This window comes from Trematomus bernacchii, unplaced genomic scaffold (assembly GCF_902827165.1).
Source record: "Trematomus bernacchii unplaced genomic scaffold, fTreBer1.1, whole genome shotgun sequence".
Taxonomy (NCBI): Eukaryota; Metazoa; Chordata; class Actinopteri; order Perciformes; family Nototheniidae; genus Trematomus; species Trematomus bernacchii.
In genome coordinates, this window is record NW_022987720.1 from 27,669,374 (window position 1) to 27,686,145 (window position 16,772).

The 16,772-nt window shown below is 39.0% G+C and overlaps 1 protein-coding gene across 1 annotated transcript; it reads right to left on the reverse strand.

Annotated features, from left to right (window-relative positions):
* Positions 1 to 2,621: 2,621 nt before the first annotated feature.
* mmd2a (monocyte to macrophage differentiation-associated 2a) lies at positions 2,622 to 15,813 on the reverse strand. The gene is made up of 7 exons (XM_034142586.1): positions 15,506 to 15,813; positions 10,889 to 10,970; positions 7,137 to 7,297; positions 5,676 to 5,750; positions 4,534 to 4,635; positions 4,278 to 4,347; positions 2,622 to 3,286 (listed from the first exon to the last, which is right to left on the reverse strand). The coding sequence occupies exons 1-7, from the start codon at positions 15,532 to 15,534 to the stop codon at positions 3,086 to 3,088; spliced, it is 720 nt and encodes a 239-aa protein (XP_033998477.1). The 5' UTR covers positions 15,535 to 15,813; the 3' UTR covers positions 2,622 to 3,085.
* Between the last annotated feature and the right edge of the window lie 959 nt (positions 15,814 to 16,772).

The window sequence follows — 16,772 nt, forward strand, 5'->3', positions numbered from 1 at the left end:
TGACATCCATAAAACACACAAATCCCTCAGAGTGTAATATAGAATCTCTTCTTTATTATAGTGAAAATACAATTGAACAAAATAGATCATCTGAATTAAAAAAACAAAGCTCTCTTCCTGAGTAAGTGTTCTGTTTTTCGGCAAAAACTGAACAAATGAAGCTACTAGACATTAGGGAAAACGTTTGATCTAGATGGTGTTTGAAGTGGAATAAATCATTAAAACTGTGGAAGTAAAAACGGTGACTAACATGGCCATGTGGTAATTCTGTCATTTTCCGAGTATTTTAAGAAATTCTACATAAAATAACACTGATAGAAAAGTGTTCAAGGATACATTGCTAAAAAAACAACAACTGGCAATCATTGTCCTGTTAACAAGATAATCAACATCTTTGGGGGAATTTAACAAGCAGGGTTCTTACGGTCATTAAAAACCTGGAAAAGTCATGGAAATTCAAAAAGCTAATTCCAGGCCCTGGAAAAGTTATGGAATATTTTTCCCAAAATGTTGGAAAAGTCATGGAAATGTAACTAAAGTTGCATCAAATATAATTTATATTTTATCTAATCGCCAAAATAGTAATACTATAATGATAATAAATACTGTATCGTATAGAAACGTAAAATGGCATTTAACTGACGAGGTATTTTGCTGGTGAGAGATTTGAGTTGCTTTAGCCTGTGGAAGCTAGTAAGCCTACTATTTGATTTGTTTTAGATAGGCACAACATGTTTCATATGCAGACCTTATTTTCCTGATCCATGTTAAAATAAACCATTTTCAGTGGTACCGCTGAGAAAGAGTAATTTTTTTGGTCATGGAAAATTAGGTAAAGGTCATGGAGAAGTCATGGAAAATCATTGGTGAAAAAGTGTATGAACCCTGAACAAGGTTAGTGTTACATTAGCTTTAGATTCATCATATTTTAAAAACCACAATACAGTAAAGTAGGGGAATTTATTTTCTATGCAGAACTAAACAGAATCACAATCGGACCAGTTCTACTAAAGCCTGTTAGTCAACCTTTATCTGGAATGAAAGAGGGTCAACAACAGTCATGTCAGTGTGACCAAGCTAATATATGACGGCCTTTAGTTTGACAGTTCGGCAGTCAAAGTCAACCTAACCTTTTAACAAATATCAGAATCAATGTTTACACTATACTACTCCATCTCCTGAAATGGATAACATTCTGGCTCGAAGTTAAACTGATGTTATGCTAAGCTAACGTTATGCTAATTGGACAACAATGTGTGTCGTCCTAGTCCCAAATCTATATTTAAATGTTTTGCCGCTGTGCAAAATGGGCAAAAATAATGTAAAGTAAGTGTTTAGCACCTTTATGAAGGAATGTAAGAGGTACATTTTGGCACTTCACTGTTGGAATGTTTGAAAGAGTGGAGTTTACTAGCCTAGCATAGTTTAGCATGTGCCATCAGTTCTGTCAGAGGTAATAGTTTGACATTGTATATGCTAATTTGCTTATTAGGTGCAGAGAATTAGATAGGAACGTTTATTCCACACTCAAATCTACAGTAAAAGGCAAATTTACGACTTTATTTTCAAAAATAATTCTATAAATGTACCACTTTAATGTCATAGAATAGCTGAGTTTTCTTTCTACTAAATTTAGTTCAAACTTGGCAATCGGTTTTTTATTACAATTGCTCATTGGCTAGCTGTTTCCCCTTGTTTCCAGTCTCTATGCTGTAAGCTCGGCTAACTAGCCGCTAGAAGTAGCAACATATTTAGCATGAGAGTGGTATCATCTTCTAACTCTCGGAAAGAAAGTGAATATAAGTATATTTTCAAACTATTCCATATGCTGAACTTTTGGTCATATAAACTTTCTGGCACATTATAAATATCTCCCATGAGTTGATGAACGAAAAGGACCATTCATACCGAGCAGCAGAATACAGCAGAATTAAACTATAAGTTTGGTCCATTCAGAAAAAATGTTGACTGATCAGTCAGTTTAATAATTAGCGTGTTGAAATCAGGGCTGGGCAGTATATCAATGTGATATAAGACTATGTAATGTCTTAGATTTTGCATATCGTATTATTGTTAGTGTTGTCTTTTCTGGTTTTAAAGGCTGCATTTCATTACATGTTACTTGTTAGAGGCTTTTATCCAAAGCGAGTTACATACTCAATACTGTGGACAGTATCCCCACAGGAGCTATTTGGGATGAAGTGTCTTGCCCAGGGACACAACGACATGCTGACTGCAGTGGGGTTTGAACCTGTGATCCCCTGATCCAATCACCAACGCACTAACACACTGCGCCACACGCCTCCTCATTACAGAGAAGCGATGTCAATCTATTCTATCCTATTATAGACACATGCATTTCCAAACATTCGGTCTACCTACGCTGTAAAATGTATTATCTCTTACACACGGCATCTATTGCACGTCTGTCCGTCCTCTGTTGCTCTCCCCGAGGTTTCTCCCATTTTTCCCTCTGAAATGTGGGTTTTTTCTCTGGAAGTTTTTCCTTGTACGATGTGAGGGTCTAAGGACAGAGGGTGTCGTTTATCTCATACTGATATTCTGAACAAACTGTGCTGTTTGTATTTGCTGTAAAGTGTCTTTACTGTAGGGTATTTTTATTATATGTACAGCACTTTGGCTCGACCAAAAATCGTTTAAAAATGTGCTATATAAATAAAACTTGATTTGATTTGATTTGAATCTCTGAAGTTTCTGATTGTTCTGCCTTTAACCACTAAGGCATTACATCAACACTAGTAAAAGGGATTTATCGACAACTTGTATTTTGTGAAATCACCAATAGTTAACCCTACAATATCGTACGAATATCAATATCACGGAATTTGATCAGACATTTTGTGATATTTGATTTTCTCCATATCGCTCAGCCCGAGTAGAAATGTCTTTTAGTGTTTGGTCCCGAGTCTTTGGCCCCCAACTGTGGAGAGTTTCATCTGATCAGATCACCTCAGCACCATTTGTTTTCTTCATGAGTCAAAACACAATGTTCCCATGGATAAAATGTCCTGTTTTTCCCAGTTAGTCACATGATGCAGATCAGCTGACCTCATAGAGCAGCCAGTCACCTGGAGGTCTTCAGCGGCGGCCCCGGTAAGTACAGGTACCTCCAGATGGCGTAGTAATGAACGCAGGCTCCAGCAGCGACAAAGAGATGCCAGATGGCGTGAGCGAAGGGGACGAGTCCGTCGCTCTTGAAGAAGATCACGCCCACCGTGTAAAAGACGCCTCCCACTGCGAGCTCACACACACCTGAACGCTCACCCTGGAACAGAAGACAAAAGTGAAGTCGTAGGCTATAAGTGAAGAGTTGGTAGAGCAAAGACCAAATGAAAAAGTATAATAGTAATAATCAAAAAAATCTAACCAAGTATAAAAAGGGGGTTCTAACAGTTGATGTTTGTACCCCAAATAAATACAATATGCGCTTTCACACCGGAGTACTTTTACCCGTACTTTTCCCGTTTAGTTCCGATAGTGCCTGGAATTTTGCGTTCACACCAAAAAGAGAACTTAGTTCAGATAACTTTTACCCCCATTTGTAGTGCCTGCTAGAGAGGTGGTACTATCCTGGGGAGAAAAAAGTACCAATTTCTGATTGGCTGGGCGAATTGCAAACCACGCCCCGTAAAACTCTGAAAAGTTTTTTGAAGCCGCCATTGTATTTGCTGAGTTTTGATAGTTACTTTAAAAGTTATTTATGGCTTCAAATCTTTAAAAAATATATAAACCTAAAACATAGCTAGCCAGGCTTTTAATAAAAGACGGTTAATAGATATTATTTACATTTATTTTCTATTTTTGCTGTATTTCATTTGTAACATTGTATTTTATAGTGTTGTCATTTAATTTTGTATTGCTGTTCAACAACCATTACTATTACATTTTTATCGTTTTATTTTCTTGGTCTCAAATTGTTGAACAGTTTGTTTTTTCTTTTCTTCTTCTGTCTTAAATTACGGCTTGTCAGTCATCGTTGAAGCACTTTGAACTGCACTTACTGGTATTATAAGTGCTTAATTTATGAATAAATTACAATGTTATACAACCTTATACCTGACACTAAGTCATTTAAGAAAAAATTGTTATGTTACAGTAACTAGAGTGGTAGGTTATGGGCAAAAACAACACATGTTCAGTGTCCGATTCCCAAACAATAGCAGGAAGCCTGAAGCAGCGGAAGAGGGCTCACTGAATAAAGCTTGTTTATTCCCTTAAAAGCGGAAGAAAGACCACGTTTAAACCTTGATGCTCACCATGGATAGGATGACCAACGCAGGAACCACCCCCATGGACATATATCCCAACAGCTCTATCAGCTTGTACCTGCAGGTAAAAACAACAACAGAGGACATTAAAACAAATACCACACCTCCTCACATCTTCTATGTAATTGTTTCTGCTTCAAACAGCTGCCCGGTGTTTCCTGTAAACACTCGAGGACGGGAGTTTGGTTTCAGGTTAATTGTGTCAAACGGTGACGAAGGAGAGCAGAGAGACGGAGTGTATTACCTCTCGTGGAAAAGGAAGACATACATGGATCCGACGCAAGCCATGACCCAAATGAGCCAGCGCATGTGGCACACCCAGGGCCCGAGCTCCCTCAGCATCAACCTGCGGAGACACAGCACTTCATTCAATATTTATGCTTCGTAAAGGGGCTCTATCGTGCTTTTTTGGGGTTCTCCCTTTCCTGTAGAGCAGGGGTGTCCACACTTTTTTCACATACAGAAAAACATACGAAGGGCTGGGCCGCTCACTAGAGACGAGGTATATTGCCTTATAAGTTAAGTTAGAAAAATCAATCAAATGTAGGTCAATTATGCTTAATACTTGAATTTGCTTTAAAAAAAAAAAACAACAGCCTACATCACTGCTCTCCGTTGGGTTTCATTTATTGTGTTAGCAGCTCATTCCTTAAAACAGAAGCCTCAGATTGCTTACTGTATAATAAGAGGAAATAATATGAAGAGTTTATTTCAAGCTTGTTATGTAAATAAGTTATTGGGCTTTTTCTTTATCAACTAACATTTGTTTTCAGCTTTAACTGACTGAATGTATTTGAAGTGGGCTTCAACACATGAATACTACTGTGTAATATGTGTTTTCATCTATATTTAAGAAGTACAAGACAAGCACAAGTTTCTTTGTGGGCCATATTTCATTATACTTTTAGAATTTGCTGAGGGCCGATTCAAAATGGCTCGCGGGCCGCATTTGGCCCCCGGGTCGTAGTTTGGACACCCCTGCTGTAGAGTGTTGTATAGGTGTTTGTGCAAGTAAAAGGTCTGCAAAGGCTAGAATCCCAAAGTGTCCTGCCTGAAACGCCTCCATTGGACTCCTTTGTTTACTTCCCTAACACAGTGACATCACTTTGTAACACTCACGCCTCTGTTTGCTAGCGCTCTAACCATAGACTGTAGGCTCTAACACATTGTATGTGATGGGCTAAGGGGCTCTGGTTTCAGACAGAGGGTGAAAAGAGGTGCTGCAGCACAGGCAGTATGAGAAAAATAAAGAGCTTTTTGAACATTAAAGCATGGAGACATGTCACAGAGGCAGAAAATATAAATATGGAACCTGATAATTAGCATAATATGGCCCCTTTAACACGTTATTTTATCCACAGGACTGCATATTCAGTATTGACTCACCATGGAGAGTATGAGGCAGCGATGAAGAAGTAGATGGCCATTCTGTCACACATGTGGAAACGCTGCTCCACAGTCCTACACACAGACAAAGAAAAGGAAAATAAGAGCTCTAATTTATTACTAATATGTCATTACAAATAATTTAATTACTTTAAAGGTTTACAGAATACTGACGTTTATCTCAGTACATGGCAGATCTCACATTTTAGAAGGCAAATTCGGTTGTTGGGAAAACACACACACACACACACACATTCTTACAGCGTACACAAGTCCACCGTGATCCTAAAGGTTCTGATCCTCTTAGATGCAACCGATCCTATTAATGTATGGAATGTGCTATAATGGGCTTTAACACCACATAAAACACTCTTTTGTGAGCTGAAAATATGCCACTCACACACACAAGAGAACAATACATATCGAAGCACATGACACACACGTGTTGAAAGGAAGAAATGTGGGAGAAAAATCTGATTATAACATGAAAAGGAGAGGAAATAGTGTGCTGATTATGAAGACAACAATGCCCTCTCTGATCAGAGCCTGTGAATCCATATCCTGTCGGTTCGGTACATCACACACACACACACACACACACACACACACACACACACACACACACACACACACACACACACACAACACACACACACACACACACACACACACACACACACACACACACACACACACACACACACACACACACACACACACACACACACACACACACACACACACACACACACACACACACACACACATCACACACACACACACACACACACACACACACACACACACACACACACACACACACACACACACACACACACACACACACACACACACACACACACACACACACACACACACACACACACAGTCAAACATGTTGATAAAATCTTAGTAAGCACAGACGAAAAAAGCTCATTGGCAGAGGTAAGATAGATTTAAGTAACTATACTTGATAAAGTACATACAGTCCAAATCAATTGAGAATCAACCTCATTAATCAACCTCGAACATAACATAGATTGGGATACAGCGAACAAGAAGGCATCACCTCAACTGAGTTGCTGACTTTTTTATTAGACCCAGGAGAGAATAAACATAATTATAGGCAACATTTCAAGAACATGGCGTTCTGAGATGTATATATATATTTAATGTGGGAATTCAAAGTGTTAAAACTTAGAAGAGTGTGTTTCTATGTGAGAGTGTGTTTGGCTATTAATAGTTAAGCGAATGCTATTTAAAGGGTGTTAGTTGAACGTGATGTGAAATATTTTCATTACCACGGCGCATCTGTTGTTTTCTCTCTGGCCTTCTGGCTCTGTCATAATTAACAGACTGAATGTCTGAGTGTGCAGCACATGAAAACACACATATGCACAGCTGCCAAATCCCTAACAGCAACTCCCTTCTACACACACACACACATACACACACACATACCGGAGGTGGCTGATTTTCCAGGCAGCGGTGTGGAAGAGCGTTGAGGTGAGAAACAGGCCGGTGAGACCGCTGCCGTAGAGCCAGGCAGCCACGCGATGCCATTGGTCCAGAGACAGGAAGTAGAGCATAGACCCGCCCACCAGACTGGGGATGATCCACAACTAGAAAAGATAGAAAATATAAAGTTTCTCATGATACACACAATGATTTTTACATATTGTATGAAACTTTTTTTTAATGTTATGATTTCTCAAAGTTGTATTAGAAATAAATATATTAAATGTTGATATTAAAACCAACAGGAATGTGACAAGGTAGTTTAGTTTGTCTAGTTTTAGTTTCTTCTTGGGAGATTATACTGCATTTGGCCTAGAATGTGTCCCTGATATTGTTAACATGACTTCTCTCTCTGAATAACTTTGTCTTTTAAAACAGCCAAACTACTTTTAATATTATCCGCAAATTGTTATTATTTCGACCCAGATAAAAAAAATTCAAAAGGCAAACTAAACCGTACGATAGACAAAGAGCAGACGTTCCTCTGTTTGGTTGCTTATTCAGAGTTGTCGAGTTGGAGATGATGTCAAAGCATTGCTAGCGTTATTAGCTGAGAATCGCGCCTACACTGAGGCAGAACTTTCTGCAGTGGAAACATAATAATGAAAAAAGGCCTGGAACAAAAACGTAGCCTATTAGAGTTTTGCCATTGTACCATGCACGGAAATATGGGCATAACTTTGAAGCTGCAACAACTAGCAATCGGTTGGTTAAGCCTCGCAGAACTGGAAACATCTAGCCTGGCTCTGACCAACGCTATCAAATTCCACCTACCAACATCTCTAAATCCTGCCAATTGACATGTTATCTTGTATGTTTAATGGATAAAAGATGGTCAATTTGTTTGGATACATGTAAGTAAGGTGATTTTGTTAATGTTGGAAAGAACCAGGCCATCTTTTTCCTCATTTCCTGTCTCTACGCTAAGCTAACCAGCTGCATACATGCCAACCTTTCCAAATCCAAAAGAGGTAGGATTGCGCGCGGCAAATGTGCACGCCCAAATTAGCTAATCAGAAGAAATGGAACCCCAGTAATTACATGTATAAACCATGTATTTAACATATATTGCATCATTTTATGCATTTTTCAGAAAAAGTGGTAGTTTGGTAAACAGTGACATCAACGACATGTTTGGTCCGTAAAATTCCCGAAAAGTAAAAGAATGGGAGATAAATATCCCAAAGTCTCCACATTTTATTATATTTTTAATGTGTTTCTGGTCCTCTTTCAGTTGAGACAGTGTAGATGAAGGATGTGTCAGGATGTAGAACTCTTGTGTGAACATTGGATAAGGCCAGGTTCATATTCTTGTTTCATGTTGTTGACATATTAGAGTCAAAGGTTTTCACAGAGCGAAATATCTTTGTGTTGCGCCATAAATCAGAGAATACTGCATTAAAAAAGTCATTTCCTGCCTTTCTCTACTGATAAAGTGTGATATAAATAATGTACAGGCTTTCAGATTGCTGTAGTTCACTAAACAGAGACATTAATGACATGTTTGGTGTTGAAAATGTCCGAAAAAATGAAAGAATGGGAGATAAATATCCCAAAATTGTATTGTATTTTTTGTGTGTTTGTGGTCCTCTTTCAGTTGAGACACTGTAGGTGAAGGATGCTTCAGGAAAAGACCAAACACTGGATGTCTTTCAGTCGCCAACATGTGTTTTCGAGACACTGATATTAACGGGGAAACCCTGCATGACTCAAATGCCTAGTCTCTGGCCGTTTCTCAATCGCGAGGATGCTGGCTTGGTAGTCGCGTACTTCCAAGTCACTTCCTTCAGAAACGAAGCAAGTATGCTTCCAAGCCTTGGAAAACGAAGAATGGAACAGGCGAGCAAGTGTGCAGGTGTGCGTCATATGAGAGGCCCCGCCTTACATTTTCCGCCACAGATTTGGGGAAATTGGTCCGTGCGCAAAGCATTGTGGGGATTTTAAGGACGCGAAGTCTACCCATGTGCAGCCTCGAAATTTCCCCCAAACCAAGGACGCCTGGACATTGGAACGGTCCTGCTGCGCCACTTGATGACGTAGCATCCTTGAAATATTGGCTTGGAAGCCAATATCCTCGCGATTGAGAAACGGCCTCTGTTCCCCTAACTAATTTGGGAGTGATTACCCATCAGCCCCATGGGGTAACGCTGCCCTTCCTCTGCACGTTGTTTCTCTTTCAGAAACACAGAGGACTGTTAGTATGATGGGATCACAGACACGCCAAAAGTCGAGTCCAGTGTCTATGGAGTGTCATTTTTATTTGTTATAGTTTGGGAAGATTGAAAATCGGTAGGGAAAGCCAGCTAAATCGGTAGGCGGTAGAAACATGTCAAAAGCGGTAAACTACCGCCCAAATCAGTAGGGTTGGCAGGTATGCAGCTGTTACATGATATCAAACTTCTAATCTTGGCCATAAAGCAAAAGATATCAAACTATTCTGATTCTGTATCTCACAAAACGTTGATCATGATTCTTGTTGTTAATGGGAAACACTGCGCTGAATTGAACTGTGACTCGCTAAAGGAATGAATGGATGAAGCATCAGAAAACCCTGGGCCATTTAAGGCTTAAGAGTCATTACAGCCATGTTTCCTCTCTGCTTTCTTTCATGTCTCTCCGTCTGTTTCATTCACTCCGTCTGTCTTGTTCTGTCCGAGGCGGAAGCGTACAGGGATTACAGCAGATTAGAGGAAACTACAGGCTGAATCACAGATTATAGCCTCTATGGCACGGCCTCAAATCCTCTGTATTCCTGCATTATTCCTCGCAATCCCTTCCATCTTTTAAAAGGCTTCTCTGAACTCAAACACTCACGAAAGAGAGAGAGCAACGGGACAGGGAGATGCCAGAAACTGATCTGAATGCATTACAATGCATTACATTACATGTTACTTGTTAGACGCTTTTATCCAAAGTGACTTACATACTCAATACTGTGGCCAATCCCCACAGGAGCAATTTGGGGTGAAGTGTCTTGCCCAGGGACACAACGACATGCTGACTGCAGTGGGGTTTGAACCTGTGACCCCCTGATCCGAACAAATACGCACAACCCACTGCGCCACACACCGCCACAATTTATTCTAAGGGGAAATTGGGTTTCGTGACATTTGATCTTTTTAAAAGTAAGATAAAAGGTTTTTAAATTAAGTTAAAGTCAAAGTAAAAAAATAAAAAATAAAATAGAATTAATTAATAAAGAAATTAAGGAATAATGTGCAAAATAAGGATAAATAAAATAAAATAGAGTAAAACTATTTGTGGATAAACATCAGAAGTTAAAGTAAAAATGTGCAAAAAATATCTAATCAAATATTTATATGAACCTAAAAAGCAACATTACACATTTGCAATAAAAAAAATTAAACAAAATAGCAATATTTATATCAAATACAAGAAGTTAAAGTAAGAAATGTGTTGTAAAAAAACATTAAATTACAATATTTATATTAAGTAAAAATCTGTGCCATAGTAAAACATTAATAATATGGAAAGATTAAATAAATAATGTAACTTCAATATTTGCAGTGGCTTATTAGTATTACAACTATATTCATGCTGTATGGCAAAGTAAAATAGTGTTTCAGCTGCTGAAGGTGGAGTAAGAATGAGAAAGAGAGTAAAGCGTAAAAACTGAAGAAGACAGTTTACTGTAAAAGTTTGTTTCTGTTTGTTTGTATTTGTTTTCAGCTCACCCCATGTGTGGCACAGTTTGCAGCGTGCTCGTACTCAGTGGGCTGGTATCTCTTACTAGCCGGGGCCCTGCAGTTCATGAACCTGAGAGAGAGGTGAGGAGGGGGAGGCAGAGTGAGAGAGAGGGAAAGGGGGGAGAGAAATTGAAATCTTTAACTATTAACAATATATTTCAGAAATCCATGTTCTTGTATTGTTGTGTTATCTGTAAGTATCAGAACGTTTCAGTGGAAGTGATGCCTTTCTGTTCACTGTATCCCAATTGACTTTAGGTTTGAGTTTTAAGGGTTGTTTTTCAGTACTTTATTAAGGAGTTGGTTTCATCATAACAAGTCCAGTTAGAGTTCCCACAGTGAACAATCATCTACTTTTGCAGGTTTGAGATTAAGGACTTGTTATGCTCCATCAAATTAATGCCTCAAAGGCTTTTTCCAAAAATTACAAATAATGTGTGTCTCAGTGATTCCGATTCACTTAAAATTATTAAAATATTCCACCAAGCACGTGATGAATAGATTCCAACTTGCATTTGGTGTGTGTGTGTGTGTGTGTGTGTGTGTGTGTGTGTGTGTGTGTGTGTGTGTGTGTGTGTGTGTGATGGTCATTCTTGGAGGATTTGCAGGTCTCTAATCCACATCACGTTGTCTGAATTTTATTACGCGTTGCCATGGTCGCAACTTAGTGATGTCACTGCCTGTACTAGTACAACAGGAAACCGCTAACCATTAACTTTATTTGCATTTTATTTGTATACTACTAACAAAGTTACTTCCTGCGAGCACGCATGTGTGTGCGTGTGTCTGTGTGTCTGTGTGTGTTCTGTAGGCTCTTTAATCATCAGTAAATCTCTCAATCCCGGCTTACAGGGAAAAAAACACATCTGGAGATGTTACGAAACCACATTTTATACGACAAGATGCACACACACACACACACACACACAAACACACGCTCACACACACTCATTTGAATGTAGGCTCTCATGCAGGGCCACAGGTGTGTCTGCGTCGGTCAGCTGTGTTATTTGATTACACATTTTGGCAGACGCCTCATCAACACACAAACTGACATCACGCATCATTTACCAGAACACACACACACACACACACACACACACACACACACACACACACACACACACACACACACACACACACACACACACACACACACACACACACACACACACACACACACACACACACACACACACACACACACACACACACACACACACACACACACACACACACACACACATATATATATATATGTCCCATAGCTGTTTGTCGTGGTCTATTAATTCTTCACATTGAGGAGAAAGTGAATCAGAGAGTTACACAGAATAATAGATTCAAGATTCAAAGGTTTTATCGTCATATGCACAGAAGCTACAGTGTAGTTTTAGCAATGAAAATCCCAGACTCCTCCTACAGTCCAACAAAAATATATATAAGACATAAAACAATTAAAAAAATGCAAGATGAAACAGAATGGAAACAAAATAGCGAATGTTTCAAGTGACCAATGTGCAAGTAAAGGCAGAAGAAGTCAACTATATACATGTTGAATAGAATAAGATAAGCTAAAAACTGAATTTAAAATGCATGTTACATCTCTGCCTAGATATTTATAAAACCACTAGACCGTTGTTATATATTTAGTTGATTGTGTAACCCAAATGTTTCCAAAAGTGTGGGAACCCAGAGAAATGTTTTTATTGGTATCAATGCATTTCATTGTTGATACATGTTGATACCGTCACACCCACTTTACCATCTTATTATTACATTTTGTGTGTGTGTGTGTGTGTGTGTGTGTGTGTGTGTGTTTGTTTGTGTGTGTTTTTGCACTCACCACCATAACCCTCATAACAAGAATATCTGTGTTTTTCTGTTGTAGGTCACATTGGTGGTACCAGGCATCAGGGTTAGGCTTTTAATGCACAAACATACACACACTCTGCTCTCACACACACACACACTTTTCTGCTTTGAATAGACGTCATATCACTTTATTTCACTTTTATACACTCTTTATCATCTTAATTAAACTCCTGCTCAGATGCATTATCCCTACTGCAATATAAAATCCTTAAATAAAATGTATGTGACATGCTCTATCATTTTCAGTAATAGAATAAACAACATTGAGTAACATTAGATGTTTGTGTGGCTTCTGTATCTTTGGTTTCCCTGCAGTCTTACAGGCCGTGCCAAGTGCATAAAAAGTATTTTTCTGAGCACTGTTGTGGTATTGTGAGGATATCAATGGACCTGAATGCACCACTCTGATGTCCTCTAATAGCTTATGACAGAACTGTGTGTGTGTGTGTGTGTGTGTGTGTGTGTGTGTGTGTGTGTGTGTGTGTGTGTGTGTGTGTGTGTGTGTGTGTGTGTGTGTGTGTGTGGTGTGTGTGTGATGTGTGTGTAATGTACCAAAAGGACAGGATAGGGATTCACAGGCTCTGATCAGAGAGGGCATTGTTGTCCTGATCATCAGCACACTATTTCTTCTCTTTTTCATGTTATAATCAGATTTATTTCACACTTTTTCTTCCTTTCAACACGTGTGTGTCATATGCTTCGATATGTATTGTTCCTCTGTGTGTGAGTGACGTGTTTTCAGCTCACTAATGAGTGTTTTATGTGGTGTTAAAGCCCATTATAGCACATTCCATACATTAATAGGATCGGTTGCATCTAAGAGGATCAGAACATTTTGGATCAAGGTGGACTTGTGTACGCTGTAGGAATGTGTGTGTGTGTGTGTGTGTGTGTGTGTGTGTGTGTGTGTGTGTGTGTGTGTGTGTGTGTGTGTGTGTGTGTGTGTGTGTGTTCTATCTAACTCCAGGGCTATTCCTTTTACAGTAAAGATCAAGTTCTTCTCCTCTGGGACTCAAACTCTGGTTCTCACGATTATCGCCATCTCCCACACAGACACACATGTACATACAGACACACACACACACATAGAGGGTAATGACTGATGAAAGCACCCAAGCAGAATTCAACGTGATATTCTGTGTGTGTGTGTGTGTGTGTGTGTGTGTGTGTGTGTGTGTGTGTGTGTGTGTGTGTGTGTGTGTGTGTGTGTGTGTGTGTGTGTGTGTGTGTGTGATGTAATACTCAGTGAAATGCAGCTGCAGATGATACTGAAAATGAACTACCTCTGAACTAAAGCCAACAGAGGAACCTGGACAGCATAGAGATGGATTAGAAGACAGATGGAGAATCTTTAGTGCAAATATGCAGTGATTCTGAGGGTAAAAATGCAAATCAAATTGTTAAAAAGGGATCTTTTATCCCATTTGGCATGTTTGTATACTTTTTTAAATTGTAATAAAAGCTAGGTACAATGTTCATCGACAGTTATAATTCAACCATTTTGATTCTCGATTTTGTTTAAAAACTGGCAGAGTATCTCGTCTCATGGTTGGTTTGATAACAGTGTCCAGAATTATCTTCAGACATTGGACAATAAACAAGTCTACAGATATGAAGGGAAGGGTCAATGCAATGAAAATGATGAGGATACGCCTTGGGAACGTTTCTGGACATACATCAAAGCAGATAGAGACTTTGTTTGATTTAAAAGAAATAAGAAGCATTACACACTTAGACTTGTCCATTGCTTATGTGCTTAATTTCTATTTTATTATCCTCAATGTATGTATTTATTGTCTTCCCTTTTCCATACCATGTCGTATAGGGTCTATGCCAGGACTCTGGGGGAGAGTGGTTGGTTGATGCAGTGTTGATTCAATTCTATACAGATTTGATAGAATTATTTTTTATTCTTTCTCTCACATATTAAGATTCCCTGATTTTCTCTGTTTAATATATAAACTTAATGTCTTTGTGTTTTAGACTGTCAAAGTTGACAGTAAACAAGACATTTGAAGTAATCTCCTTTAGAGCTGCACAATTTATTGTGTAGTCGTCATTGCGATGTTTGCCAGAGTGAAATACCACATAATACAAGACTGTGATATTAAACTTGGAGATGTTTTTAGTTAGCTGACAGAGTATTTTTTAGGAAACTACTCCTTAAACAAACAGCAGAAAGGCAGATCTTAGTGCACTTTGATAGCTTAGTGTAGTATATATTTGTATCGTTTATTTATCACAAATGTTACATTATTGCCCCATATTGTGCAGGTCTTGAATGGACATATTACATTATTAAAGTAATACACTTTCATTGATTGATCCAAAAAAATGTGCACAGATTAATCCATAAAAAAATCGTTTGTTCAAGCCCTAATACAAGTAATGGTCTCCATGCTTGTTACTTTTTTTCTCTTTCTCACACACACACACACACACACACACACACACACACACACACACCACACACACACACACACACACACACACACACACACACACACACAACACACACAACCACACACACACACACACACACACACACACACACACACACACACACACACACACACACACACACACACACACACACTAATCTATAACATCCCTGTGATTGACCCTGTGCCAGCGCGTCAGTGCGCATGGATGCACAGGATGAGCCACACAGGGACAATATGCTGCAGCCAAACTAAACCTCAAACTTTGTTAAGATAATACAAAATAACTTACCGTCCGAGTTTCGTCTTCTTAAAGTCCATTTGTGCGCAGACTGCTCTATTTACAAACAGCACAGCGGATCCCCCATTCCGGATGTCCCACCGCTGCGAGGAGACGGAACATAAACACTGAGGTCCGGCATCGAAACTACCGACAACAACTTCACCTTATGGCGAGACTTCTCCGGGGGTCGAGAGGCGAGACATGCGGGCGAGAGCACGGAGATTGTAGCAGCGTGTGTGTTTGAGAGAGCGTGTGTGTGGGGGAGAGAGAGTGTGGGAATGTGTCTGTGTGTTACGGGAAACTGTGCAGAGTTTTGTTACGAGACTCAGATGTGTTTGCAGGATGTTCCGCGGGACTGGGTTTGTAACCCCTCCTCCCCTCTCCTCCCCTTTCCCCTATTCAGACACACACACACACACGCACACACACACACACACGCACACACACACACGCTACGCAACATACACGCAACATACACACGCACACACTATATCCTGCCTCACTTTCATTTTCCACTACTGGTTAATTGTTGTTGAACGGCCGGAAAAACATCCACGTGATAACAAACCCTGACCATTTTATTATGATAAATGTTTAAAAAGTTATTATTTTTTAGCCTATTTTCTACATGTAGCCTAAAAAGGGTGAGAAAACACTTTAAACACACATTGAGGCATGCAACAGAGTCAGTCAGCTATAGTCTGGAAAAGGTTTTGAAAATCCTAGGTTCCCCAAACGCACCTCCTAACCCCCTGAACAAACGATTTTTTTTTAAATAATGTTTAAATTGTATTAATCAGTTAACTGTGTTAAATTATATTTTCTGCCAAATTAAGGCAGGGCAGCTCGATAGTAAACATTTTGATTCAGGTAAGGAATAAACATAAGGAGACATCTATTTATTTATGTATTGAGCTAAAATAATTTTGACTATAAAAAACATGTGAATCATCATATCAAATCCCCTCAAAGTATGTGTTTTCTCTTGAATAATGTAAATTATCTTCGAACAAACTTTATTTTCTGGAAATATTTTTAAAAGGTCTGGCAATTGCACTTGAATTTGTGTGTTTTCAAACCAAAATATATCAATAGCGGAGCTTTAAATAATGATTTAATACGAAAAAAGCATCAGTGTCGAGGTAAAAATGCAATTTACTTGTATTTCAACTAAGTTATACGGTCCATCTTTGTTGCAGTTTATTGCTCTATAGTACATGTATCTCCTCGTAAAGAAAAAGTAATCATGCTCTTTCTATTCTTATTAATTTTCATT